The 25,481-nt window shown below is 46.1% G+C and overlaps 1 protein-coding gene across 1 annotated transcript in view; it reads right to left on the bottom strand.

Moving 5' to 3' along the window:
- Positions 1 to 24,877, bottom strand: part of Ttf2 (transcription termination factor 2) — a 33,048-nt gene extending 8,171 nt beyond the window's left edge. The window contains exons 1-18 of the mRNA XM_075981789.1: positions 24,787 to 24,877; positions 24,600 to 24,702; positions 22,504 to 22,590; positions 19,472 to 19,538; positions 17,935 to 18,816; positions 17,113 to 17,227; positions 16,681 to 16,863; positions 14,658 to 14,785; positions 13,606 to 13,687; positions 11,749 to 11,868; positions 10,375 to 10,525; positions 7,796 to 7,901; positions 6,101 to 6,282; positions 5,334 to 5,487; positions 4,990 to 5,081; positions 4,215 to 4,297; positions 3,524 to 3,657; positions 2,517 to 2,687 (exon numbers count right to left, since the gene is read on the bottom strand). Coding sequence (XP_075837904.1) covers positions 2,517 to 2,687; positions 3,524 to 3,657; positions 4,215 to 4,297; positions 4,990 to 5,081; positions 5,334 to 5,487; positions 6,101 to 6,282; positions 7,796 to 7,901; positions 10,375 to 10,525; positions 11,749 to 11,868; positions 13,606 to 13,687; positions 14,658 to 14,785; positions 16,681 to 16,863; positions 17,113 to 17,227; positions 17,935 to 18,816; positions 19,472 to 19,538; positions 22,504 to 22,590; positions 24,600 to 24,702; positions 24,787 to 24,814 — 2,868 coding nt within the window. The 5' untranslated portion in view covers positions 24,815 to 24,877. The remainder of the gene's footprint in view (positions 1 to 2,516; positions 2,688 to 3,523; positions 3,658 to 4,214; positions 4,298 to 4,989; positions 5,082 to 5,333; positions 5,488 to 6,100; positions 6,283 to 7,795; positions 7,902 to 10,374; positions 10,526 to 11,748; positions 11,869 to 13,605; positions 13,688 to 14,657; positions 14,786 to 16,680; positions 16,864 to 17,112; positions 17,228 to 17,934; positions 18,817 to 19,471; positions 19,539 to 22,503; positions 22,591 to 24,599; positions 24,703 to 24,786) is intronic.
- Positions 24,878 to 25,481: the final 604 nt, after the last annotated feature.

The following is a 25,481-nucleotide window of genomic DNA, read 5'->3' as shown; positions in this document are numbered from 1 at the left end:
AAAGGTCACACAGCACTGCAGTTTAAGCCGTTCACTTCTGTCTCTTCTCTCCTGAATTAGAGGCACTTTCCTGGGAGGCTTCTGTGCTTCTGGCCTGGCTGTCCACCACTCGGCTGTGGACAGAAGCTATTTCTAAATGTAAGCAGGCTGCCCTCCTCTCTATGACTTCCCACTGAGGATAAAGCCCAAGACCCCTCTGACCTGCCGGGTCCATCTTCTCTGACCTCTGCTCATTCTTCACTAAGCCCTCCTCAAAGGACATGTCAATCAAACTGCAATTCTTTACTCAATAGGCCATACCTGGTTCCTCTATTTCAGAATATCATATTCCATGCCAGCCTAAATGTCATTTTTTTTTGTATAAAAAATTTCTTTTTTCTGATTTTAGTTAAAATATAATTACATCACCTCCCCTCAACCTCTCCCATGCATTCCCCAACTCCCTCTCAAACTGATGGCCTCTTTTTATTTATTATTGTTATACACACACATAAATATACCAGTATAACCTATGTGGTCCATTTAGTAGATCTTGTGTATATGATTTTAGGGCTTGGTAGGATTCAGGCATTACGCTGGCCTGCCCTGTCATCTAGCAGGATGTACCCAGGCAGTACCTTGGTCAGTCCAGGGTCCTAGTCTATATGCAGGCACAAAAGGTCCCTTTAAGAGACAAGCTTCATCTATTCCCGCTCTTTCTGCCATTTATTTCTCTAAGGAGGCAGCTTTCTTTCCCTCTCTCTCTCTCTCTTTTCTTTCTCTTCTCTCTCTCTGCATCTCTGTCTCCCGTTCTCTCTTTCTTCCCCCATTCTCTTTATCTCAGTAAACTATACCCTACAGCTCTGTCTGCATGGTGTATTTGTCTCCCACCTGGGGTCCTAATCCACCAAGGTCCCAGCTCATGCAGTACTCATGACAGGGCTGACTCACAACAGGACTGGATAACTAAGTAGGGGTCGCATCGCTGGGAGAGACTGCTCCATCTCTCAGCAGCTGCCCTTGGCTGCCTATCGTTCTGTGCTGGGACAGGGACCCTGTGAGATCTCTCTCTGCCACATTAGTATGTCTATTTGGTACTGTCATTGTTCAGGGCTTGTTTGGGTATCATGGGTGTCACCTTTTGAAAGTCTCCCCAACTTCAGTGTGGGTCAGGTGTCTACCACATATGTTCCGCTTTTGTCTCTACTGTCCTGGTTCTGATCACATGTCACAGTCATTGCTAAGCCATCATCCTTTGTCCCCAGTTCATCAGCTGCTCTGAGGAGCTGAACGCCACACGTCTGGCCCACTCTTGTGTTGCTGGCCTCTAGAACATGGCTGGAAGAGGGAAGGCTCTAGCCAAAAGACACAGAAGAAAACACAAGAGCTCTGCTGCCTTTGTGCTGCTTCCTGCCCACACGAAGCTCAACATGATTAGAATCTACCACTGGGCTCGCGTTAAGAAGCTGAGTACAGGCAAGGCCATAGCAGCTAACTCTAATGATGCTAGAATATACAATCTGGTCACATTGAGAGCTCTTACTATTCTTCAGTTATTTATGGTAAATATCTAGGTCCATGTTCTAAAATTTTAGCTAAGGGAAAGCAAGATGCCTCAGCAGGTAAGGGTGCTTGCTGCCATGCCTGACAACTTGAGTTCAATCCCTGGGCCTCACCTAATTAAAAAAAAGAGAGAGAGAGAGAGAGATCTAGCTCCCACAGGCTATCCTCTGATCGCTACAACTGACAATGAATGCACACAAAAATAACACACGCAAACAAACAAACAAACCATTTTAGATTTTAGTTAAGAGGCAGCATTTCTCTTTTGGTATGATTCTGTTTCATTAGTGACTTCCTTTCTAGTTCACATCTTTAGAAAAGCTTTGGTAAGAGCGGCTGAGGTTGGGAAAGGAGCTTAAGGTTGGAACAGAGAGAAGCAAGCCCTACTTTAGGGTACGTGGAGAAAGCACCCTTACTTTAGGGTAGCGGGCTAATGAAGCACACTGTCAGCCAACAGAGAGGCAGGCCTCTGGTTGCAGCACAGCTTTGTCTTCCTATAATAAAGCCCTTTAGCCCTAAAAATCTTTTATGAACTAGAGCTGAATGACTAACAAAGTCGGCACTCTGAGAGAACGAGACTCCCAGATGGAAGCCATCCAACAAGTCGGTGCCACTGTCGCTGGCACACTACGGTCTCCAGGGCCATGTCTCTGCAGTTTGCCTTCCAAGCTTTCCCTACACAAACTGCTCATTCAGCCCCCGCTCCTAGCAAAAAGTGGCAGCCCTTCCCAGTATTCTGTGACAGAGACTCTTCCTTGATGAGAGCTGTCCCAAATCACTCTCCGAAAGCCCACCGTGAAGGAAGGCTTTAGAGTTCTCTGACAAGTGCGGCCTGAAGCCCAGAGCCGGCTCTAGAAGCCGAGAGGCCTCACTTGGCTTTCACCTGCTCTTCCCACGTGCACAAGTGAGCTACTCCAACACAGGCAAGAAAGGTAATTCCATCTTTCTGGAAAGCACAGAGGTGACGAACGTACCTTGGTGCTCCTTCGTGTGTTGTCAAAGAGCTCCACCTTGAAGGATGCGCCATTAAGACACACAGTGGCTGACGGCTCTGAGACCTCGACTTGGGACAGGGTCAGAGCGCTGAGCTGCTCTTCCAGGGACAGGCTGAGGCCTTCACTCTCTAGTTCTGTCGGGTCCAGGGCCTTAGAAGAACAGAGAGAGGGGTGGGAATGGGACAGAAGGTAGCAGCTTTCTTTCCAGCTGATTTCTAACACTCAAGAGCAATATATCTTTTTTATCTCTGATATTATGGAAAAGGCCCTGCCTGAAGCATGACCCTGAAGGGTTTCACCAAGCTCAAGCCTGTCAGCCAGGTTACGTAGTCATTCTGCTTTCATAGTTCCTACAGCTGACAGTCAAAGGAGTAAGGCCGTAGTGAGGATTCTAGATACGCCTCTGTCTAGAGTAAAGCTCCCTTCCGGTTTGTGCTTGAGTTTTCATAAGCCTCGGGACTGACCGACAGTCACCACATAGGCTTATGACATTCTGAGACACCAAAGCATTCACAAATGGATTCCTTAACACAGTGTCACTCCCTGGTCTAAAACAGTGTGTTCCTAAAACAAACAAACAAAAAATGATTAAAAAAAAAAAGTAAATCCGTTGCCATGAAAATCATGAGAATTAACAAACATTTATATAAAGTATAAGAAATGAGTCTCTTCTCCACCCATTAAAGTCCTGCAGACCAGCGTTTTCCTTCACTTGAGAGCCTGGGCCCGGTTATGGAGGACTCCAGAGGTGAGAGCAGACTGGAGCAGTGGTTCTCAACTGCCCTCATACTGTGACCTTTAATATAGTGCCTCACGTTGTGGTGACCCCAATCATAAAATTATTGTCATTGCTACTTCATAACTGTAATTTTCTACTGTTATGAACCATAATGTAAACCTCTGTATTTCCTGATGATCCAGGCAGCTCCTGGGAAAGGGTCATTTGGCCCCTGAGTTGGAAACCATGGACCAGTGTGTTCTCTCACCGACTTCAGCAGAGAGAGGTGGCAGCAGCACTGGCGGAGTCGCAGAAGCTGGGACAGGACGTGCACGGTGCTGGGTCTCAGGGAGTCTGCTGGAGCGGAGCACGGGGGCACACTGGACTCAAACTCCTGCGCCACTTCCAAGAGAGAAGACAAGACCCCGGAAACAGGGCAGGGTTTAAAATAGGGAAATCTGGGAAGAATTGGGAACTGAGTGAGGCTGGTTAGCCTGTTTTTGATCTGAGATTCAGCAATTTAGCTGTGATACTTTTTAAAGAAAAGGTTTTTGGGGTGCTATGTGCGCCATGGTAAGCACGTGGAGGTTAGAAGACAACCCCAAGGACTCAGCTCCACCCTCCTTCCACTACATGGGCCCCAGGGATTGAACTCGGGTTGTCAGGCCTGATGCTCAGCACCTTCATCAGCTGAGCCTTCTTAACAGCTCTGTGACATACACTTATCGAGTCAGATGAAGTACTGGGGTTTTCTGTCGCCTTGCCTATATTTTAAATAATGCAGATTTAAAAAAGAGGAAGAAGTCCTTACGTTTTGAGATCAGTGTACTTTCTTCCGGCTTAACGAGCTTTGCTAACATGTAGTCTCTCTGGTACCTGGGGCCCATAAGCTGTTTCTGCTATTTTAACAGCTAGTAGTCCCCTTTCAGTGACTACATGTTTGAATGTCCCTGGCTTACCTCTACTGAATGGATTATCAGGGCTTCTTCCAGGGTGGCTGCCTCTTCCTTCATGTCTCTTTAGATAGGACTGCAGAGCTGACCTATCTCAGAACAAGAAAGGAAATACACGTATTACGGTCACTAAAGCCAGACTGCTATTTAAATTGGAGCAGGGTCTGGGCAGGTTATAGGATGCACTGGTTAAACAATGCTCACTCAGCTCACAGCAAACAGGAGCCACAGACAAAGCAATAATCAATTATTATCATTATTTCCAAAACAAAACTTTTGAAATTGGTAGTAAGTATAAAGTATAAGAAAACAAAAACCATTCTTGGAAACGGAAAGTACCACGCAGAAGGGAGCAAACGGAGACTCCGGGAATGACAAGAGTTCTGGAGAAAGTGCAGAGAACAAACAACACCAAAGATTACAAAGCTGTTTTTGATTTGAGCTCCAGTGAGATGTTGGGTGGTAGGTTAAAGGTCAAAGAGAGTCATTATCCAAAACAGCCCCCAAAGAGCGGATATTCTGCAGCTTGATTTCTATGTAAACAAGCCAATTAAAAGTCGGGTCAAGAATCTGCCTTCAATGTACATGAGAGACAGAGAAAAATCAAGGAGAAGGGAAGGAGGAGAAAAGGCAGTAAGAAAAAAAAGAAAAAAAGAAAAAAAAAAGAATATAAAGCTGGAACATGTTAGGATCATACGTGAAACTGAAGGAAACCTAAGTCCAGACTTCTCCCCAAGCCAAGAAAGGGAAGCCAGAGAAGGTGCTTCTTCACGGCACCCACCTGGACCTTGCAAGAAAGACGTCATAAACATCCCGTTCGTCCTCAGAAAGCTTTAAACGGTGCAGCTGAAATGTACGCTGGGGCAGCGGCACCTGCAATGGGAGGAGGAAGCTCTGTAAGCCAACGGACTCTTCAGAGCAGACGCCTAGCACACTGGCCCTCTCGTGCCAACCTCTGGACAGCAGCTCCCTTCCCTGGAAAGGACTGTGCCAACACAGCATCGGGGACTGCTCTAAGGAGGGTCTCCTTAGAAGGGACAGGCTCCTGACACAAGGCTGGTCTACCTGAGGTCCTGGTTACCCTCCTTCCCTGGCCTCACTGGGGATAGGCAGAAATCTGGTTACCAAAGGTTTACCGGTGGAGTCCAGTTGGTCTTTTGTTCTCCTTAGCAAAAGGCTCCTGGTTAAAATGCTTAACCGTTCTCCTCCTTTCATTGAACCATTGTCAACCTGACTCTTCCAAAGACTGAACTCATCAAACGGGGAACAGCGGAGAAACCTTTTGTAGAGCCAGGAAGAGCAAGGAGAAGATGGAATTAGTGTTCAAAGTAAGACACAATGAAAACAAACCAGAACTGCTACCCCTGTCACCCCATCCCACCTGAAAATGAATTCCATAGCAATGTCTAAGGCCAAACAGACACATGGCAGTCAGGAGAATGACATTGTAAAGATGTACATTCGACATGAACAATGAAAACAGTCATAACAGGACATACGTAGCTAGAATTTATTACTAAAGCATCAATGTTAGCAAAGAAATGCCAAAGCCTTTTATGGGCACATTTGAAAAGATAAGCATTTTGAAATCGGCATTCTTTTCTGTTTGCAATCCTGCCTTTACTCCAAGTATTTTAAAGCAAAGTAGCCTAAAACAGTCACTAGACTGAAGAACAGTACCTCAAGCTGCTCTGTACTTTTACATAAATATAAAATACTGGTATCAGCCTGCGAATTGACAATACTTTCTCATGCGTACCCATCCTTTCCCTTTAAAGCTTGCTACCTGCTACACAAGACAACCTGGACACACACACTACACATGAAATAATGATGAAGGGTTGCAGGCTAGGGATGGGGTTCACATTAATGACCCCCAAGAGGTCACTCACTTCAATAGTGAATACATATCCAACAAGTTGTTCTGAATGGGGGTTCCCGTGACAGCCCACCGGGCTTGAGCTTGTAGCTTACACACAGCGATGGATGTCTGGACTCGAGGGTTCTTCACATTATGAGCTTCATCCAATATGATTCGAGCCCAGACTACTTGAAGCAAAGGTGCTGAGATGCCCTGGAAGAGACAAAGTAATAGCCAACACCAGTATAGGGACACGCATGTTCCTCAAGGAGATGAAGGGACACGACCAGTAAGTGCTGAGCATCCTTGCAGACCCTCTAATTTGCTTAGACCCTCCCACTGAACTAAGTTCAGAAACCAAGGGCGAACTTCTCAAAAAGTTCAAATAAATGGCCACTTAAGAGTCTGTCTCTGAACTTAAAATCCCAAGGGTAAAATGCTTTGTAGTTTGAGTTTTCATTTATTCTTTCAACCCAGATTCAGCAGTATTAGCAATGTTTGGCCAGGAACACACTAGGTAGAAGGCTGAAAATTCACTCGCTTATTAAAATATATCCACAAAATTGACTACAAGCCTATTTTCAGTTGTAAGATGCTAAGCCAAAAATATAAAGGCCAGCTCACACACTCAGGGAACTCAAACTCCACCAACAGGGAACGATGCAGGCAGAGCATGAAGTCTACACAGAAGTCACTCACTTCAGGGTGGAGGAAGTCTGCTGTACCAGGAATTCCTCTCCTCCCCACACGGCAGAGCTCCCATCCCCCAAGCTGAACAGCCACAACCAAGTGAGCACCAGGAGCCAGGGAGACTCATCCAAACGCTGAACCGAACAGTGCAGAAAGGCTTCCTGAAAGGCTTCCTGAAAGCGCTTAGGGAAGATGCACCCGAACAAAGGGGGGTGGCTAAGCACTATCTAGAGAGAACCAGACGGTGGCAGGTATGATGGTGTGCAGAGAGTGCAGTGCCACGGGGAGGGAGCAGGTGAGGAGAGATGAAGGCCAGAGAGAGGGCAAGACTGGAAGGTACCTGACATTATGTAATGGAATTTGGGGGTTATTTCAAGAGCCATGGAAAGGCACTGAGGTTGGTTGTGAGCTGGGGAAATACTCTATAAATCGCCCAAAATAGAGAAATCCTCACAAAATTATACAATAAAGCCTGCACATCAGCCAAGAGTCCCTGAATCTGCCTACGAACTAAGAACTTTTCAAGGTCATCGTTCAGTCTCCGACCTGCAGCCCTATTATTTGCAAGGCCCTTTCTGGAGGCAGAGGAAAGGCAGGCAATACAGGGTAACACACACTCATATACACTAAACTAAAATACACGAAAGTATACCCCCACAGAGCTGAAAACAGCGAATGAGACTCTTCTGCATCCATGTGTGATTATCACTACCACAACTACAGGGCATGTTCCTTTAGTCCTAAAAACAGCTGAACTCTGTGCCAAGTACTAATTTATCACTGGGTGCTTGGCCAGGTTAAGAAAGAGCAGTGGGAATATCTGGAAGATTCTTCTCCTTGCAGGAAAATACCTTTGCTATCTCTCCCATTAGACTATGTGTGCCTCCACCTCCACTTCCCTGGCATCCTAAGCCTCTCCTCCCTGGCATCCCCAAGCCTCACCTCCCGGGCATCCCCAAGCCTCACCTCGCTGGCATCCTAAGCCTCTCCTCCCTGGCATCCTAAGCCTCTCCTCCCTGGCATCCCCAAGCCTCACCTTCACACTGAGGTTTGAACCTGGGACCTCTCCCTCTTGCTTCGTTGTGGGAATCTCCTTGGCCAGAAGGCTGTAAGTAGTAATCACGATGTCGTATGTAGAGAGCCTGCATGGATACAATACAAAGCAAACAGTAAACAACTCCTCCTGGAGCCTGCCACAGGCAGAGTTGACTTCTTTTATAAAAAGGCCCAGAGAACTGGAGAGAAAGAATACCTCAGTGGTAAGGTGCTTGCCCAATATGCTCAAGGCTCTGGGTTCAACTCCCAGAACTGCAGAAACAAAATGTAGGGCAGGAAGACACGAAAGCAGAACTGACACCGAGTAATCATGTCCTTGGTACACACATGCTCTCTCCGTCCCTCTGTGTGTATGGACATATGAACTATGCACTCTCTCCCTGTTCCTCTGTGTGTATAGACATATGAACTATGCACTCTCTCCATCCCTCTGTGTGTATGGACATATGAACTATGCACTCTCTCCATCCCTCTGTGTGTATGGACATATGAACTATGCACTCTCTCCGTCCCTCTGTGTGTATGGACATATGAACTATGCACTCTCTCCCTGTTCCTCTGTGTGTATAGACATATGAACTATGCACTCTCTCCGTCCCTCTGTGTGTATGGACATATGAACTATGCAGTCTCTCCGTCCCTGTGTGTATGGACATATGAACTATGCACTCTCTCCGTCCCTCTGTGTGTATGAACATATGAACTATGCACTCTCTCCGTCCCTCTGTGTGTGTGGACATATGAACTATGCACTCTCTCCGTCCCTCTGTGTGTGTGGACATATGAACTATGTGTATGAACATATGAACTATGCACTCTCTCCATCCCTCTGTGTGTATGGACATATGAACTATGAGGCAGGTTTTTCTGCCAGAGTTCTCTACCTCTTACCAACGTGACCATTTTTACTACAGTATGTTCACTGTAGCCAGAACTCTTCCCATCCAGTGAGTTAGAAAAGAAAATCTCTAGCTGCAGTCACAGTAAGTCTGCAATGACCTGGTCAGAAGAGAGTAGGGCAGGGCTGGAAACTGCTATCTAATGATCTGAGGTGGGCGATGCCAACGGTCCCTTCTCACTACCACTTTACAACAGGTCTGTGAAAACCCATTAACTCGGGCTGGGTTTCCGAGCTTCACTTAGTAAGCGATCAGCTCACCTCCTACATTATTTACAGACAAAGGCTCCAAGGAAAGGCAGGAATCGTATTTGAATAGATTTAATATCATGTACCTCAGAGACAGCAATAAACTCTTTAGGTGTAAAATGATACACCTAATTCCAAATGGCAGTACCATCTATGAATCCTCAGCATAAAATATAAGTGACTGATGTCTCTGAGTACAAGCCCGTTGTGCTCAAAATGCAAATCAAGTGAGTTCCAATTGTTTCTGAGGCTCCAGGGCAGAAGTAGGTGACAACAAAGGCTGCATCCTGCCAGGAGTGCACTGACCACGACAACAGGTGTGTTGTCAGATTAGGGTCAGACTCTCAAGACGGCTCAGGTTAGGAGCACTTGCTGCTATCCAGCACACTGTGTGGCTCGTAACTATCAGTAACTCCAGTTTCAGGGACTGATGCCCTCTTCTGGTCTCTACAGGTACTTGCATGCATGCATGTGGTGCACATATATAACACTCATAAACATTAAATAAACACATCTTTAAAAATTAAAAAATAAATAAACCTTTAAAATTAAAAAAATATTTAAAAATAAAAGTCACCAATCTGGTAACTGACCCTGGATGACAACTGTACAGTCTTTTGGGACACAAAATATCCAGTAGTGAAGGCTGGAGAGCGCCCACATGGGAGGAGGAACAGCAATGCTCTCATCCCTGGTTAAAAAGCAAGTATTTGCCTCAGATTTTCACATCCCAGTTAAAAACAGGAAACAGTTCCTTTCAATTAACAGGCAGGTCTAGATGTAGTTCAGTGGTAGGTACTTACCCAGAATGCTCCAAGTACTCAACCCTCCCTCCCCCCGTATTGGAAAGAAAATTGAAGCCAACACCTCCAGAACCATAAGATACAGATTAACATCTGGGGTGATCTTTTCTCCTGCCCATCCATCCTCTTTCAAGAATTTTTACTTAAGTCTAACAATTCTGCTCCTAAAACTCTTAAGTCTAAACTTTTGGAATCGCTTATGTATGAAAATGCAGCATAAACACTCACACATGCACACAGCCTACAGTAGGCGGATGACAGATGCTACCGAGACAGCGTGGAAGACTAGGTGCTTCCTTTCACACTCAGGGAAATGGAAGATGAGTTCTAGACTCAGACCTCAGTTCTCCATTCCCCAGGGTTTAGCAGGGGATGTGGCTGCCACCTGGAGGCAGCTCAGGCACTGCAAGCCACTCACACTGCAGCTTTGGCCAGGGAGTGACCAGCAGGCAGCAAAGTAAAACCACTGAACGGAATCTGAGCGCAGGCTGTCTGACAAGGAGACTGAAAATTTCCATACACATCATGACAAAGAGAAGACACGGGCAAGCAGAAAGGCAAAACAACTCTTAGATGGGTTGCAGATGCGTCCAAGCACTCCCGACTTACACTCTGGCTTGCCGACTTCTGTTTGGCCCATGGTAGAGACAGATTCTGAGTTTGTTGCTGTGCACACGTTTCTTTACTTCTTTCTCCCAGTGATGGATCAGGGAAGCGGGGCAGACAATTAGTGTTCCGTTGGAGGTAAAAACAGAGGAGTCTTGAGGGGGAGAGAGCAATAACTAGTTATATTTATTGAACAGCCTTGAGCAGTAACTTCTTCTTGACTGACTTTATCCCTTCAATCAATATTTTTAACTACTGTTTTATTTCTACACAAAGCAAACGGAATAGGAAATGGAAGCAAATTTAAACCAAAGCACTTAATTATTTATTTTCTCCTATAAAAATGTAGATTCTGAGTGTAAAGACAGGGAGGAAAGTGGGCAGTGTGTGGCCGTCTAAAATGTAATGCTCTTTCACAGTGGCCAGAAGTGGAAGCAGGCCCTTTCCTAAGGCCTCCTGAGATGATTAACTACAGGGAATTATTGGTGTTTTTTCCATGAAAATCTTAATTTAATGGACTTACACATTAAAATATAAATACAAGGTCAGGCGGTTATGGCATACACCTTTAATCCCAGAACTCGGGAGGCAGAGGCAGGTAGATCTCTGTGAGTTAGAGTCCAGTCTGGTCTACAAAGTAAGTTCCAGAACAGCCAAAGAACTGTTACACAGAGAAACCCTGTCTCAAAAAAAAAAAAGCCACAAAAAATAAAAATACACATATATACACACACACACCAAAAACTACATGTAAAATAGAGCCCATATATAAGTAGAAAAAGCCTCTTCCAAGTCAAGTCAATGCTATTTGGAATCATCTAGTGATACACACTGCTCCTCGTCTCCACGTGTGCTGTGTGCTGCACAGCAAGGGTGGAGGCCCAGCTGCAACAGTGTTTACCATGGGCCCCGAGAGCAGAAGACATCCTTCTACCCACACAGCAAAGCAGGACCTGTATTCGTGTTCACAGTAATTTACAGCATTAATAGATAATATATAGCATCTTCATGAATGATATATATTCAATTCAATGATATATATTCAACTGTTGAACATACTGAGCATTTTGAATATTTACCCTTTAAAAAGCACATTAATTTGGATCTACCTGAGAGTTTATTCCCACCATCAACAGAGGACAGTAATTACTGTTTTTGAACTAACTCTTTTACCTCCAGAAAACTTTTTCTAAGTTTAAATAAATGGTGGGGGGGAGTCATTAGCTGGCATATTCAGCATTAAAAAAAAAAAAAACACACAGGAAAGCAGCCAACGCGGTTTTCTAACAGATTAATTAGATGTTTCTTTCATGGCTTGAAAATCTCCCTCTGTTGGTTCAAATCAGGGTGGAAACGGCAGAAGGTGCTTCTATCTACCATTCTTGGAAAGCCACGCCACGGTCACGCTTTTGTCCTCTTCCTTGCTTTTCTCCTGATTCTTCTTGGTTAGGATGAGTGCAATCATTGTCAGGGTTTTTCCTAAGCCCATATCATCCGCTGGAAAATAAGACACAGAGAGTCAACACAACTTCAGAAGACTCCTCTGGCAGAAACTGACCCACTCCCTATCCCTACCCGCTCCCTGCCCCAGTGGGGTCTTTGCTTTTGCAAAGATGATCTGCTATTTTATATGGAGAGCTAGGTCAGACACTCAGAAGGCAATAGTTAGATCTTGCTCTACCCCAGTTTCTCTGTTACAGTGGATTGAGTGACCCTTAGTTCCATGTCGTTTGGTCTTTCTGTTACTTCCAAAAGCAGCAATGTCGAGCTAACATACCCTATCACCTACTCTACTGATGCTGCTACGGCTCCAACAGTCCACCATGCACTTCTTTTATCTACCAAAGGCCAGAACTGAACACATTATATACATGCGTGTGCGTGTGCATATATGCATGCACTGTGTGTGTGCATGTGTGCACATGAGCGCATCACATACCAAGACACATGTGTGGAATCAGTTTTCTCATTCCACTTTTTACATGAATTCCAAAAATCAAGCTCAGGTCAGCAGACTTTTACACGTGTTGGTTGCTGAGCCAACTCACTAGCCCTGACACTGTCTGTGTCATGCACTGTCCCTGAACCAGTCGCTGAGTTTACCTAACTTACTTATTTATTTTTTTAATTTTCGAGACAGGGTTTCTCCGTAGTTTTTGGTTCCTGTCCTGGAACTAGCTCTTGTAGCCCAGGCTGGCCTCGAACTCACAGATCCACCTGCCTCTGCCTCCCGAGTGCTGGGATTAAAGGCGTGTGCCACCACCGCCCGGCTACCTAACTTATTTTTCATACCACATGTGACACACAGGCTCACTCAGGTTGCTAGGTTCATTCAAAATAATCATTGTGCTCAAGCAGAAGTAAAACGTGAGCACATGGGCTAGGATTCAAGCTCTGATTCTGCCACAGCCCAGGAGTCAGTACGGGCAGCCTGTCTACCGACCTGAGAGGCCTGCTCCCAACGTTAGGTTAGGCTGCCCTTAGCCTCTGGAGGGAACATGTAAGGAAGACTCTCACATCTCAGAATGAAGGAGGGACTCACTCTGCCCATACCATTTGTATACGATGTGGTTCTGTGCCAAACACCGCCTTTCCTTCCGAAGGATGGAACCTTGGTGTCTACTGGGATGAAACAGCCTATATAACGAGCTCCTAGAAAACTCCCATGGGCACTGAGGTTCCAGAATGCTTTGATGGCTGGAAACATTCTCCAACCCACTACTTGGATGTAAGTGTGACCCAAAGACTGCTCCCAGGATTTTGTCCCGTGAGCCTTCCGCTGATTTGTGGAAGTTATAGTCGTGGGATGGACTAGATGTCATGGGTTCTACTACAGATCTCTGAACCCAGGACACACAGACCTGACACTGGGTGGCCTTAGCTTCCTTCAACACTCACAGCAAAGTCATGACCAGTTTGATATTGTGGCAATGGCCTGTGTTCCTGGAACGCAGGCCCCCAGTCTCATGTTCCACAGCTTCTAGAGACTGTGGAGCCAGCAAGGTAATAAACCCTCTGCTTGGTCAGAGGCAGCTAACGTTGGCTGCCAATACTTCCTCTGGTAGGCTTTGTATTTTTAACCAAGTTCTTAACGTTTCTACACTTTAGCTTCCCATCTGAAAACAGTGGACACACCTTCCTCAGTGTTGTGACATTCAATGAGACAATGCAGCCAGGCTAACCTAGTGCTTAAGAATCCCGCAACTGTTGGCTCTCATCAGAATACAAACTTACCCAGAATTCCTCCTTGTGGCTTCTGACTTTCCCGCCACAGTAACCATGCTAATGCCTGCTTCTGGTGGAGAAGCAAAGGGACCTGACAAAACAAGGCAAACGTCAGACTGAATTCCTACGAAGGCTATGGCGGACCCTGGCTTCATTCCACTCTTCCTTCATACAGGGGAGCCCTCTGCAGTCTAGCTGTTGCCACAGCCACTGTTTCTCCCTTCTGCTACACTGACACCTTGGCTACGGCTAATGATTGGCACCTCTAGTAGGACGGATGCTCCTGTCCATATCTCCACACCCACTAAAAGCCCGTGTTTGTCTTCTCAATTAGAAGTCAGGTTTTTTGTTTTTATTTTTGTTTTTTTTGCAACCAAATCTCTGATGACCACTCGGCTTTTACTAGCCTTTCTGTCTTTTTCATGATCCTTATATTTGACTCTTCTCTCTGCCTAACAGCCCAGTATGGAACGCTGGTCACAGGTTGTTGTAGCCCTTGAGCTAGTGACTTCCCCTCAGTCCTTCTGTGTTCCCGTTTCCCTTGCACTCTGCAAGAGTATGAACTTCACAAAGCATCCGCTCTTCTTCACAAAGTGGCCACAAGTGCAGAATGCATCTTGAGCATTCACACCTAAGTTCACTTGCCAACGCCAGGCTCCACTGCAAGGGCTTTTCCTGACTCAGGAGCATCACCTGCTCCCCCAGTTCAGGGAGGATGACAGCCATTCATCATTCGTGCATACCACTCCCTCACCACCACTTTACTATCCTGGCTTGTTCCTATCCTCTTTGCTCTCTAAATAGCTGCAATTTTTTTAAGGCATAAAAGTACTTACTGACCCAGATGATGTTTCCCTTATTCCGAGTTCCTTTTGGACTTTATATATGTAGCCTATGACACACTGCAGGGTGCTCTTTATCTGTCTAGGGTCACATTTGTTTTGTGTACCTCCATCCCCAGCAGATCATGACAAATAACAACCGGCAACTACAGGAGAAGCCACTAAGGCATTTATCTGCAGGACGCTGGACACTCTACACTGCTAGTCTTCCTGGCTCACCTTCAAGCCAGCTGGGTCTTCCGCCACTGCTGTTTCACCAGGACAAGACTCCAGTGACCGATGCAGTTCATCAATGGCTTCACTTGTGATCTTCCATACATTATAAAGGCGATGTTGGTTCATATTGTCTGTGAACAGCCAAGCGTTACCCAAAGATGTCAAGTGCCATGACCCAAGGGCTGAGGATGTAGTGCAGTTGTGTGTATAGTAGAGTATAATGCCTGCCTTGTATACATGGATTTGATCCGCTGCACCATACAATATAAGATACATGAGACCCTGACTCTCAAAAAAAAGCAAGTCAAGTATATTCTGGATAGAGCCTCAAAAATGTAATTATTTGCCAAATGATGGATCTGTATTGAATGAAAATTCCTACCCCAAGGCTCTACTGACCTCCCAAGCTTCTCCACTCCCATTCTGTTTGCTTAACCACATGAACTATAATTTCGAATAGAATAATTTCTAATCGTTGTCTAGAGCTGAAGATCATACTCGAGGCCTTGGACAGGACAGGCAAGCACTACCACTGAGTTACATCTTCAACCAGGTCTCTGGGACTTTTGACTATCTGTTTTTCAGTTCTGAAAAGGAGTGGACAAAAAGGTCATGCTGGAAGCAAAGGTCTCTGGGTTCAAAGACGAAAAGCCAGTGAGAGTAAAAGCTATGCATGAAGTCCTCTGTGCAGACAGAAAGTTGATCCCTGAGGTGCAGGTCACCAGCTGACTATGTATCCTAATATACTGTTTGCCCTCTCATCCCACAAGGATGAGCTACCCAAGCTGTTCGCACTTCTGGGGGAAAGCATTCTGGTACAAGGTTTCTAGACAACAGGAAACTTTAAGTTCTAAAATGCCTTAAAACTGTCTTATTAGAATTCTTTCCAAGACTTATCACATGCTCTTTTACCTCAATAACCTGCAATAATTCAATGTTTCTCTAGGTGACTTCGTCACTGTCATGGAATGGAATAACAAGCAGCCAAGACTGTTATGCTATGTGAGCATGTGCTTTCTCAATGCCCCTAAGTTCAACCACCACTCCATCTATTAGACACTCCCTAGCAACGCTGCCCTTCAAGGTTTTAGGACTCTAGTGGTTCTCACTGGGAGAGAACTGCCTTTGCTGTTCTAATTTCTGCCAGGCAGCTTCCACTCCCAGCTCCTGACTGGTAAACCAAGTCTTCAGATAGCACAGTGAAGACTGGGAGCTGGGTGTGGAGGTGCACACCTTTAGTCCCAGCACTCGGGAGGCAGAGGCAGGCGGATCTCCTTGAACGTGAGGCCAACCTGGTCTACACAGCAAGTCCCAGGCCAGTCAGGGATACACAGTGAGACCCTGTATCAAAAAATAAAAAAAAACAGGGCTGGAGAGATGGCTCAGCAGTTAAGAGCACTGACTGCTCTTCCAAAGGTTCTGAGTTCAATTCCCAGCAACCACATGGTGGTCACAACCATCTGCAATGAGGTCTGGTGCCCTCTTCTGGCCTGCAGGCATACAAGCAAAACAGAATATTGTATACATAATAAATAAGTAAATAAATAAATAATAAAAAACAAAAAGCCAAGACTGCTTGGGAGCTGCAGAGTTGTCTGCAAAGTTCGCAATGGGAACTTAGCTAACTAGGGAATTATTGCTTTCTGTGTGTCTGTAAATCATTGGCCGCCACTCACACCATTCTGTTCTGCTTCAGTGCAAGCCCCACCTCTCATATGGGGACAGATTAAAACTACAGCTGCTGCTCCACCTTCCTCATAATAAGCTAGTTTTCACACACATCACTATCCTGTGTGCCGACCTCTGGGTTGGTGGATGGGCACATGGTATACGGGAGTAAGCAGTCCCTAGCCTCAGAGAGCTAAAACAGCTGTTCCAGGCTCTATAGAAAGTCAAGGTCTCCAACACATGTGCAACTTTCTATTCAAAAATGGCTGCCCCTTCTAGTGGGCACAAAGACACCTGCTAGGTATCACATAACTACAGCATCAGCTCGTCACAGTAGGGTTGAATCCTCGACTCTCACCTCTTGAGTACTGGCTTGATCCTTCAGGAGTGCCCTGGCAGCCTGCCTTTAGTCCTAGAGAGCCTGCAAGCTGGCCATCCTGAGTGGGAAGGGGCCGGGGAGGCACGGAGCGCGGAGGGTCAGCAACGGCTTTGGTGCGGTCACTCTGCTGTGGTTCCCGAGAGCTACAGTTCTCCTTAGCTTCTGCTCAACGGACAAGGGAAGAGCGGATTAAAGCGAGAGAAACAAGCAGGGGCAATGCAGACGCAGTCAGGAGAGGCTTCACTTCAACTGTGCTCAGGCCACAGGAAGTAGGAATGCTTTTATAAACAGTAGGATCATTAGAAGAAAGATCAGAAGCAAACACTAAAACAGGAAAAAAAGAGAACAACCTTTATCAAAATGTCTCTATCAAGTTCACAAGCACGGAGTTCTGGGGCAAACCCGTCTTACCTTGCTCTGGGTAGAGAGCCAGGGCACTGAGGTCATCCTCCAATGCCTGGATTTGCTTCAGCAACTTCTCACCCTTGTCAGGGAGAGCCTGGATATTCACTGCAGCCAGCGTGCCCTAAAAAACAGATCCTATCAAACGGAACTGGCCTCTCAAGTTATTAAAGACAACTTCAGATTCAAATGGCTTAGCATGCTCAAATTCTAAAAATATCTTGTAATTATGAATGTAAAAACCAGGATTAAAAAGCTAAACAAGACCCCAACGAGCTGCCTAAACCTAAACATAGGAAAGGCAAGTATTAAACGGCCACCTATAGAGCCCTCTCAGGAAGCTACTCAGTTCTGTGAGGGTCTCCCCACTGCACACAGCCTAACCTCAGGGCGGTGCTTCTCAACCTTCCCAATGCTGTGGTGACCCCAATCGTAAAATTATTTTCATCTCTACTTCATAAGTGTAATTTTGCTACTGTCATGAATCCTAATGTAAATATCCAATGGTCTTAGATAACCACTGTAAAAGGGTCCTTCCATCCCCACCAGGGCCGTGACTCATGGGCAAAGAACCACTGCTTCAGAGACAAAGCCCAAGTCAAGACTGGCCTGCCTTCTTTTTTTTTTAATTGTTTGTTTTTAATTATATGTATTTGTATGTGTCTGTGTGTGAGTATGCACAGGTAGATGCAGGTACCCAAGGAGGCAAGAAAAAGGCATGAGATCCCCTGGAGCTGAGGTTACAGGCAGTTTTGAGTCACCTGATGTGGGTGCTGGGAACCGCACCGGGGTCTTCTGCAAAAGCAGTATAACTGTAGACCCAACACTCACCTTCTTTTGCCTCAGCTGTGTTATAAGGTTTGCACGCTGGGCTGCTGGGTCAGAAGACTCGCCCTTCTTGGAGACACCTGAGGCAGCAGGTATCTGTCTTTGCACACACTGATCAGAAAGGTAAAGGTTCCCCCTCTTCTGTGAGTCCACAGGCAAGTCAAAGAGAAGTGGGGACTCGGGCCTACTGGACACACCATCTTCTTCCTCACTGTCATCGCTGCTGGAGACAGCATAGCGGACCTTCCCCGAGCAAAGCCCAGGAGCTCCATCCCGGGAGGCCTGTGCTCTGGGGGCATCTGTCCCTGTTCTGCTTTGGGCCTCCCCATTCCTGAGCTGCTCCCTGCTGAAGCATCCTTCTTTCTGGGCCTTGCTTTTTGGGTTCTGACCAGGAACCTTCTGAGGCAAAGGCTGGGTTTCCTTTCCTCTCAGAGGTTCTGGCATGTCTGGGACATCTTGACTCTCACTCGCTGACATCTGAGGAACCACGCATGTTTGTTGAAGCGCATCTCCATGGCCTTGCTTGGAAGCCATTCCTTCAGTCTTCTTAGTTTGGGACTGAAACTTTGCTTTCTCCTCTTGTTCTTTCCTGACACAGCCAGACTGTCTTTCTGTCACCAGGTCAGGGGAGGGGACTTTCCCCACGCTGCAGTTAGACTTGGGTTTCTGTTCTTTCTTTTGATCCCGGGGCTGGTCTTCGTTTTCTGTCAGCTTCTTGTCACCTGTCTTTCCCTCACCTTCTCCTGTGACCAGCTGTTTCCCGGGAGCTGCTTTTTGATTATTAAGCACCTTGAATGGGTTTCTTGGCTGGCTGGGAGAACGAGAAAATAACTCAGATGCCTGCGGAGGCTGGCTGGCTCCATGATGTTCTCTAGGATTAGGATCCTACGGACAATGAAAACAGTACACTGTAAAGGAAAACAAGGCCACCCTTCTGTCTAAAATGCCTTTTTGGAGGAAATGGAGACACAGCAAACACAATCCATGCCTAGTATAACTTCTGCAGGTAAGAAAGAAAGATGTCAAATTCACAACAAATCTGTTTCTCTCGGTACCTTGTTCCTTCTCTGTACAGGGTCACTTCTTTCCAGGACCCAAAGGAAAGCGAGGCCCAAGCCAAGCACCTTTACAGCCACAGGTGTACTTCTCCCTCCCTCACAGACATCACACCTCCCAGGTCTAGTCCCCCAGCTCTGCACATGAGCAGGGCCTCTCCTGCCCCTCCTCTCATAGTCTAGGAACCTTAGAGTTACATTTAGGTTATGTCAAAATCAAGTAAATACTGATCTGTAAAAAGATGGGGACTTTAACCTCTTTTTCCTAAGTAGGAATATTCTGACTGCTTTTAGGACACTGGAAAACCCTTGTGTGAAATGGGGCGGGGGGCGGGGGGGGAATGATGAAACTTTGCCCACTGCAGTGGCTCTCGGAATGAGCAGTCACACAGCTCTTCAGGGCTTTCTCAGAGGCAGTAAGACAGACACCAGCAGTTCCTCAGGGCTTGGGGGTGCTCTGTGTCAAAGCAGAGGGGTGATCCTACCTGCCACGGGACGTCCCCACACCAGCGCTGCCCCTCCGCCTTGCTTCTAGTGCACCGGAAGAACAACCTAGCGGAGCATAAAACACAAATGGTTAAGGCTACAAAAAGTCTTTAAGAGTTTTTTTTTTTAATTTTTAAAAAGGGGTTTTAATTTTCTTTTTATGTGTATGAGTGTTTTGCCTGCATGTGTATATATGTGTACCACATTCATGCAGTGCCCGTAGAGGCCAGAAGATGGCACTGAATTCTCTGGAAGTAGTTACAGGCCTATAAGTGTTGTGGGTTGCCTATTATGAGTATCGGGAATGGAATCCATGTCTTCTGCAAGAGCGGTAAGTGCTCTTAACCACTGAGCATCTCTCCAACCCCCATAATTTAAAAAGAGAGAGAGAGAGAGAGAGAGACAAGGTCTCACCACAGTCCGGGTTGACCACATCCAGAAATCTGGATTCAGGTCTTCATGCTTGCACAGCCAGCGGTTTACCTACTGAGCTACCTCCCCAGTCTTTGCAGAAGACATTTTTTAAGGGCTGGAAGGTCAAGAACAAAAATGAGACAATAACCAGAGAGTATGAACAGGTTTGTTATTTTTATTCTGTATGAAGAATAAATGAAATGGAGAAAATAATCAGCAATGGCTGCTATAATTAGAAACAAACAGACAGACAAGCAACTAACCAGATATTGTGTGTGCCAGAAGGGAGGTCACAAAGCTGTCTAAAAAAGGAAGTTGCCAAACAAGAAGATACCAGCAAGCTAGACACTGCATCACACAGCTGATTCTTCACAACCTGGGGCTCAAGACCATCATCATCACCCTTCCGGACAGAAGGCGGGGAGGGACACACTGAGATGCATGACCAGCAGAGCCTGGCCGCTCCAGCTCTCTTCAGGCAGTTTTTCTCAGTGTAACTGCACTCAACCTCACCATCTCAGCTCACGCTTCCCATCAGTGAATGTGGTGTTTGGAAGTAGCTGGAGCTGGCTGCAATCCCACTTCACAACTGTGGGAACTCAGATTCCCTTCCTAAGCTCTCTCATAGCAGCCTTGCGTCTACCTTGTAAAACTGTTACTTATAATCAATCACAGCAGGTGGGCACGGAAGACGAGGGGTAACAAGGTGCCACACAGCTGCCATTCTGCGGTAGCTATTATCTCAGCTGCCTCTTTCCTCCACTGTGTTCAGTTTAGAATCTCCAAGGTTCTTTTAATGCAAATTAGAAATCCATGGATTGCCTTCTACAACCTGGAGGGGTGGGTGTTTCTGTACCAAGGGGTAGGAGATCTTAAGTGTCAGGAGGACAAGACTGCACCAAATAAAGATCTACCAGCCCCACTCTACTAACAGAAAACTAGGGAGATGGCTCAGTGAATGAAATGCTTCCTTGCAAATGTGAAAACTAAAGTTCTGAGCCCCAGCACCCACATAAGATCCAAGTGAGTATGGCAACCTTACTTATAGACCCCGCACTCGGGAGGTGGAGACAGAGGGTCCCCAAGACAAACTGTCTAGCTAGGCTTGCAGAACCGGTGAGCTCCAGGATCAGTGAGGACCCTGCCTCAGTAAGTAAAGTGGAGAGTGACCAAGAGAGTCACTCAACATCAACCTCTGGCCTCTACACACGTTTACGTACACACACCCACATACATACAGACATACATATACACATATCCCCCACATACATATAAACAACAACATTCCATTTACAACAGGATTAAAAACATAACCAGAGGAACACATTCAGTAAAATAAGTATGAGAACTTTATAACGGAAATTATCTAAAGACACTGAGAGGAAAATTTAAAGTCATACTACACCACGCTCACAGGCTAGAAAAGTCAATATTGATGTCTGTTCTCTCAAAACTGATCTCTGTAAATTATGCAACCTCAACAGTGTTGTCTGTAGAAACTTAAGAATTTGAATCTATATTTGATATGCAAATACAAGGATCCCACAAAGCCAGCACAATCTTGAAGAAGTTGGAAGACCTACTAGTTTACATAATTAACCATGCAAGAATATGTAAATGAACCAATGGACAAAAATTAGCCACCTTAGACATTGACCCAAACTTAGGGTCAATTGATTTTTTTTTTTAAACAAGGATGCCAAGTATTTCAGTGTACTTGGGTTGGAGACAGAGACTTAGAATACATAAATTCTAAATTACACAGGCTATTACACAAAAACTACCATCTATGTATGACCCTTGCCTTCTCGGCCAACCTTCTGTCTTCAAGTCTCCACTGAAGCGAGGGCCAGGGGTATAGTGCAGGGGCAGAGTATGCCTTAGGTTTGATTCCGACCAGCTGAATAAAGAACCACCAAAATGAACATCTGCAGTTCTCTGCAGTGGTCATGTGACTTCATGCCTTGGTACCCCAGTGCAAGACATGGAATGCCTGGGAACTTTTTACTTACTTTTTAAATCTCACGGCAAATAGCATCTCTCATTAATATGGACTTTCCTACCCTTCCCAAGGGAAACTGCACTTTATTGAGTACTCAGCATAGTAGATCTCTGCCCTCTTTCTATTAGCAGAATTGAAGGTTGACAGGCTAGTGGGTTGATGTTATTAGAGAGGGGACAGTTATGGAAGAAGAATAACAACACAGCCAGTAATCCAGAAATCAACCATCGACTTCTCGGAATAACTAGTTGCTCAGCATTTAGCACAGTGGTTTTCAACCTTCCTAACACGGTGACCCTTGAATACAGTTCCTCAAGCTGTGGTGACCTCCAACCAGAAAATTAGTTTCATTGCTACTTCATAACTGTAAGTTTGCTACTGTTATGAATCCTAATGTCAATATCTGATATGTGACCCCTGTGAGAGGGTCGTTTGACCCCCCCCTCCATGCCAGGGTCTTAGGGAGTGACAAGGTAAATGACGCTCAATATGTGCAAAAATAGCTTGTCTTTCAGTAATGATTTTAAAGAACAATCAAAAACATATCTAGCTGCAACTCTTTCAGATTAAAAAGAATAAAGGAAATGCTTCTAGATGCTCCTTATGGACACTCACCTCCATTCTTTCTTGTTCTGTGACAGAAACAAGCCCTGAAGCTCTACTGTGAAGTCCTCATGCAATAAACAATGAGAAACAGGAATACTAGAAGGGCAAAAACATTGTTAGGAGACAAGGAATAGAAGCCAGCCGTCTGAAGTCAGATCCAAACTTGAATTCTTATTTTTATTGATTTATTTGGAGACAAGGTCACACTGTGTAGCCCTGGCTGGCCTGGAACTCACAACCGAGACCAGTCTGGCCTCAAACTTTCAGCAATCCTTCCTCTGCCTCTCGAGTCCTGGCTCACAAACATGTATCACCACAGCCACCCAGCTACAGATTTTTACACTAAGGATTTACATGTGGCTTGTAAATCTCACACATCATTATCCTTGCAGGTCCTAAGGAAAGGATCCAGAGTCTCTCTTTCCCTACTTCCTAAAGCAAAGCATGACAGTAATTGTTTTCCTTCATGGCTCAGGAGTTTAAAACTGCCTGTTACATGACGTCTAAACGGCAATACTCCCAGGAATGACTTGTAGTCTAAGGCTGGCCATAAGGTAGACTCACTGGGAATTCTCCTTAGGTTCTACCACTGCCCTTTACCCATCAATACCCTATTAACTGTCCCTGATTGCTACTCACTTACCTACTTCTAACAATAATCTACTAATTTGCTTCTTGCCTGGCATAATTTTTTAAGTGTCCTCCTAGCTTCCAGCAGAACGCATGAACCACACTCAGAGGAAGCAGGTTTTAGTGAAGGTCTAAAGCATTCTCCTGTGACCTGTGAATCTGTTTTCAGCCTGCAGTCTGCTGTCAGACACACCTCAAGGCTCAAGCGAAAGTACTGTCCTAGCTTGTATTGCATGCACCCATGAGTGGCACCCCTCCATGTATGAATATTAATTCCCACAGGGCGACAGGGAATGCCTTTGATCCCAGCACTTGGGAGGCAGAGACAGGAGAATTTCTGTGAGTTTGAGGTCAGTCTGATCTACAAAGCAAGTTCCAGGATAGTCAAGGCTACAGAGAGAAACCCTGTCTCCAACAAAACAAAACAAAACAAAAAAATGTTAGCTTTGTTTTTAGAGGCCTTATTCTTTACTTTCTGTTTAGGAGTATTTTGTCTGCATGTCTATACACCAAGTACACGTTGTGCCTGCAGAAGCCAGAAGGCATCAGATCCCCTGGAACTGGAGTTACAGACATTTGTTAGTCCCTGTGTGGGTGCTGGAAATCCAACCTTGGGGTCTCTGGTAGAGCAGACAGTGCTCTTAAATGCTGACCCATCTCTCCACTCCCCAAGAATATTTCCCTTAATTTTGAGCCAACCATGTTAAATACCCTTGATGCTTAATCTCTATAAACAAGAGCATGCTTGTGTCTCACAAACCTCAATATATTTAGAAACTAGAAATAGTAAACTCTCATGCAAAACGGAGACATCATACAACTCATTCTAGCACCCATACCCATTATAAAGTTATGATACTGAAGAAAATCACTTTGATCTACCAACTTCAGCAGACAAGAGAGCGGGAAGACATGTCAAAAGATGCCGCATTTAATTCCTTAGAGAACGCAGACACCTGGCATATGCGATTGTCACGCTTGAGGGCAGTATTAACTTTCCTCGCTTTGGAGAAGCCTGACATTTCCAGGTCTCAGCCTCCGCATCCATAGAACCCGAGCTGCGCACCGATCTTTGATGGTTCTTTCAGCGCTGCTCCCTAAAGAAACGGGATATCTCTGGAGAACTACTCCCTAAAGACACTGGATTATTAACCTCACACCACTTCGATGCAGGAAAAAAAAAAGCAGGTATCTAACTCCTATCGTTTTTAACCTCAAACATTAAAAAGGGAGCCCTAAAACGGGTGCAAAATTAGCGAATTAATTTCCACGTCCACTGTTTGTCTGCGCTTTCTAGAGAGCGCAAAGGATGCTGGGACAGAGGGGACCGGCTAAGTAAAGCTAAGCAAGGCTAAGTAAGGTCCGACAGGGGACTAGAAACTTGAAGCTGAGTCTGGAAGGATCCGAATATAGGAGGAATCCGCGACCCAAAGACGTAAGCTGACCAGGCAGGTGCAATCGGGCTCCAGACTTACTCGGTGGCCCGCACGAAGCCGCACGTGTTCGTCCGGCACACATAGAAGCTCTTTCCCTTATTCGGGCCATCGCGGACGCCGGTCTTTAAGAAGCAGACGGTCCCTGAGGAGATAAGAAGGTCAGCAACGGCCACTCCAAGGCAGTGCCACAAGCCCGTGAGGGAAATCCTAAGACTCGGAGCCTTACCGTGCTCCGGACACTTTACCACTTCCATGACGCCAACAGCCCCGGACTCGCCGGGTTTCCGCCCTTGACTACTCCCTCAGAACGCTCCGCCCAGCGTTCGAGCCCCGAATCCGGAGAACCAATCAAATGAGAGATCCGCTCACCTTCCACCAATTACAGCCGCCCTCAGGCTTGGCGCACGCCGAAATCAAACTTGGAGTGAGGGGGCGTGGCCGAGGTCGATGGAGGACGCCAGATGGCTCCCGGGCCTGGAAAAAAGCAAGCTCTAGAGAGGCTGAAACGGGGCGACTCCCGAGTAACCCGTGAGCCCTTGACGCAGCCTAGGGAGCCTGAGCCGCTCTCTTGCTCGGGAAGCAGCGGCTGTGGGCGGAGACACTTAAGTTTGAGGCGATTTAGAGACGGGAGAGTCCCTTAAAACTGCGGAAATGTATTGTCTGTAATAGAGCAGTGGGGCCCCGGACAACGTTTAAGTAAGTGTAGCATCGTCCCCTCGAAGTCCCCCAAGATCGAAGAGGCCTAAGGGCTCGACCTCAGAACAGCTGCCGGGATCTCAGTTCCAGGCTCTTCGCCCTTTGGACCTCAAGAGCTGCCTCTGATTGTTGGTGAGGTTCTTAGGGCCACCTGGTGTGCAAGCCCGGTGTCTGAGAGAAGAACCGGAGGAAAAACGAGCCTCTCGTGCAGGCTAATTTTATTTT

The sequence above is a fragment of the Microtus pennsylvanicus genome, chromosome 7 (assembly GCF_037038515.1).
Source record: "Microtus pennsylvanicus isolate mMicPen1 chromosome 7, mMicPen1.hap1, whole genome shotgun sequence".
In the NCBI taxonomy this organism is placed as follows: domain Eukaryota; kingdom Metazoa; phylum Chordata; class Mammalia; order Rodentia; family Cricetidae; genus Microtus; species Microtus pennsylvanicus.
This window is presented reverse-complemented; position numbering and strand designations above follow the sequence as displayed.